At 34.1% G+C, this 3,649-nt stretch overlaps 1 protein-coding gene across 1 annotated transcript; it reads right to left on the bottom strand.

Annotated features, from left to right (window-relative positions):
- Positions 1-734: 734 nt before the first annotated feature.
- On the bottom strand, positions 735-1,667 carry LOC125389044 (olfactory receptor 8B3-like). Its single transcript, XM_048417450.2, has one exon. It carries the CDS (start codon positions 1,665-1,667, stop codon positions 735-737), a length of 933 nt encoding a protein of 310 aa, XP_048273407.2.
- Positions 1,668-3,649: the final 1,982 nt, after the last annotated feature.

Genomic DNA, 3,649 nt, shown 5'->3' with positions numbered 1-3,649 from the left:
TTCATTCAGAGGGTGGCTTGGAATTCTTAAGTCTGTTTTAGTAATTCTCTCTAGCATTTCTGACAGGCAGATTGGGTCTATTTCCTAATAAACTGGCCAATAGTGAATTGTAATTCTAATACAACTCCCTGCTGTAAGAACTTCAGTATATTTTCTGCAAATTATTTTCTATCTTGTTTCTCAGACAACAAAACAACAAAAGGATTATGAAATTCCCAACTGAGAAGTGTCCCATACTTGACTCTCTGCTTTTAAAAGGAACCTAAATATATAAAATAGAACTGCTAATTGATTCAACTAAATAGCTTCTTTTAAAACTTTTCAGACATTGAGAAATGAATGTATGATACACACTTTATGCCTTCAAGAGTCAAAGCTATAATAGCAGTATGTATGAATCATTAACATTTGAAAGTGATATATTCATGCTCATGAGAGGAAGGAAAAAACACAAGTACATGCCAGATTCATATTTCATTTCAGATGGTATGACTGTTGTTTGACAAAGGCATTCTATCAACCTAGCATTATTTTCAAAGATTGAGGAATATTCATTATATTATAAGATAAAGTATACAATAATAATTAATAAAGCATACATTAAAATTAAGAGCATGCAAACAATGCAACTTAAAACTTCTGAAACTATGGTAGAAATAAATGTAAGAAGAAGCACTAGACACTGATAATTGTTTGGAGGATTAACAACCGACAATGGTTAAATCAAACTTTGATTAATAGATTGTCTTACTCAGGGTTCTTCTCAGAGCAAGTTTAACATCTTTGTTCCTCAAGCTGTAGATTAAGGGATTCATCATCGGAATCACGATAGTATAAAAGATAGAAGAAATTTTCCCCTCATCCATAGACCCAGCTGAGGATGGATGAAGATACATGAATGCACTTGATCCAAAGAACATGGAAACTGCTATTATGTGGGAACTGCAAGTGCTGAAGGCTTTGGACCTGCCTGCAGTGGACTGTATTTTGAGGATGCTGGAGAGAATGAAGCCATAAGAGGTAAAGACAATTACAGTGGGTACAATGATGTCTTTACCTCCTACAATGAACAGCTCTATCTCATTGACATAAGTGCTGGTACAGGAGAGCTGCAGCAAAGGGAGAATATCACAGAAAAAGTGGTTGATGGTGTTTCTATCACAAAAGATTAGTTGAAGCATGGAACTAGTATGAATTGTGGCACCAGAAAGTCCCATAAAATATGTACCAAGCATCAGATAGAAGCACACCTTAGGCGACATAGCAATGTTATACAAGAGTGGATTACAGATAGCCACATAACGATCATAGGCCATCACTGTCAGCATGTAGCATTCAGAAATGCCAAAGAAGCAAAACAAGTAGAACTGGGTCATGCACCCCATGTAAGAGATAGCATTTTTCATCTGTAAAAAGTTCATCAGCATTTTGGGTGTAATCACTGAAGAATAACAGAGGTCTATGAGGGACAAGTTAAGGAGGAAAATGTACATAGGGGTGTGAAGGTGAGAATTCAGCGCAATTAGAAGGATCAATGTGAAATTTCCTAATGTGGTTGCCAGATAAATTACTAGAAAGAGGAAGAAGAGGGGTATTTGGATGTCAGGCTCTTCTGTTATACCCAGGAGAATAAATTCCATCACCAAAGAGCCATTTGCCACAGTCATTGCTCTTCAAGAAAATCTGGGTGGTGGAAGTGAAAATTATAGAGAAAAGCACAACTGACAACTATCCCTGATAATCCTGACTAGTGTAATGGGAATACATGGACCCTCTTGAATACATTAGAATCAACTTTGATATTACCATCATATAAAGTGACATTCTTCCCTACTAAATAAACATAATACATGCCATTAGTGCTAACACTTAGAAAAAATGGCAGATAAACCTCTGTGAACACCCCCACATACACACTCAAAAAAACCACAACTAGTCTATACAACTGAGTTAAGTACTGTAATTCTAACATAAATACTAGAAAAATCAAGAGAAAATACTAGACTGAAATGGAACAAGACTGACTTTCTCATTTCTCTTCTTGTTCTTCAATTTTTTATCCCTCTGGAATATGGAGAGAAGGTACAACAACCAGGAACTGACACCAGCCTGTGCTCTGCAGAGTAAAAATCATGAACATTAGTTCCAATCAAATCAAAAGAAATATAATATAAGAATAGTTAAGATATTCAGGAATATTTGTGATCTGGAGGAATTTTAAATCTTTAATGGATAAATAGGTTACTAAACAAGATACTGCAACATAAGTATCTACTGATCTCTGGATATGGTCAATTCACCATTCTCAGACATTCTTCTTTAAATTTCACTTGAATCATCATCCTTTTTAAAACAGAGATAAAGCGGTACAACACAGATTCTCAGACTAAGTTTAAGCTACCATGAAAACAGAAAAGACAACATAGCCAAGGAAAAGCCTGTAAAATCGTCCTTTCATGTGAAATTTGCAGTCTTCATATTAACATGAGAAAAGAGGATGTTGTTTGTTGGAACCTGTAGGAGAATAAAACAGGCAAGGCTTGATCAAACAAGCACCAGTTCCAGGACATAAAGGACAGAGAAACCCTCTTTCAAAAATCAAAAACAACAACAAAACCAAAGATATAGAATGGTTATAGATGATTAGTTTTATTGTTTGGTCACTTCAAAATGCATTTCTTGTTGCTTAGTCAAAGCACCAAGACTTAAATGACATGCATACTATTTTTCATATTTTTGGTAATTCAACAAATATGTTAACTAAAACTTAAAATATTACTATAAATAGATTTTCAACCTTAATCTATTAGAAGACAATGTAGTCATTTTCATGATTACTTACTCTTTTTGTCTTTGAAAGCCTACACCAGGTCCTAAATCTTTGATTGCTTTGAGCATATGAGAATGCTGAACAAAATTATTTTCATGAATTTCCCAGACAACTTTCTGAGAAAGGCTGTGGTACTATTTCTTAATTCAGTAGAATGACAAGTGGGTAAAAAATACCGATATTCATTTTATATCTGCCAATTGAAATTTCTCTTTTTAGGGTTTCATTCCATAATGTATTTAGAACACAACAGGAACTTTCTTGGGCTCTTGCAGGGTCCTGAAGACAAAGTTTAAAAAGGACTGAACTCATGACTTGTACATGCTAGACCAATATTTATTCTTAATACCTTGGAGAGTCAATCGGTGACTGTCCTGGTCTTTGGGGACTGTGTATGCTAAGGACTTGAGCCAAAACCAAACTCCCATCTCCTAATCACCTTCTTCATAAAAATCCATTGTTTGCTTCTTTCTCTCTTCCCATATTGTCACATTACAATTGCACAGAATTCACCCAATGACTTTCTTAATATTTCAGAAAAGTTGTTAAGAAATATTATAAGACTTCACTGATAATCTCCCCTAATACTTGTTCCAAATGATCTTTAATTTGTCACATTTTTTGATAATTTGAGCATGGATAATAAATATTAATCAATATTATAAGAGGATTTAAACATATGATTATTTTTCTCAGTGCTCTTTAATTATTTTTACATATTGCATATATTTTGCTTTTAACAATTTTTAAATTACCACTAAAATAGCAAACTCTCTAGTTATTAAACCCAAATTTTTGACAATGTAGGCCAGCACTTTT

This window comes from Myodes glareolus, chromosome 4 (assembly GCF_982192425.1).
Source record: "Myodes glareolus chromosome 4, mMyoGla1.1, whole genome shotgun sequence".
NCBI lineage: Eukaryota > Metazoa > Chordata > Mammalia > Rodentia > Cricetidae > Myodes > Myodes glareolus.
The sequence above is the reverse complement of the archived record's forward strand: the minus strand, read 5'-3'. Positions and strand labels throughout refer to the sequence as shown.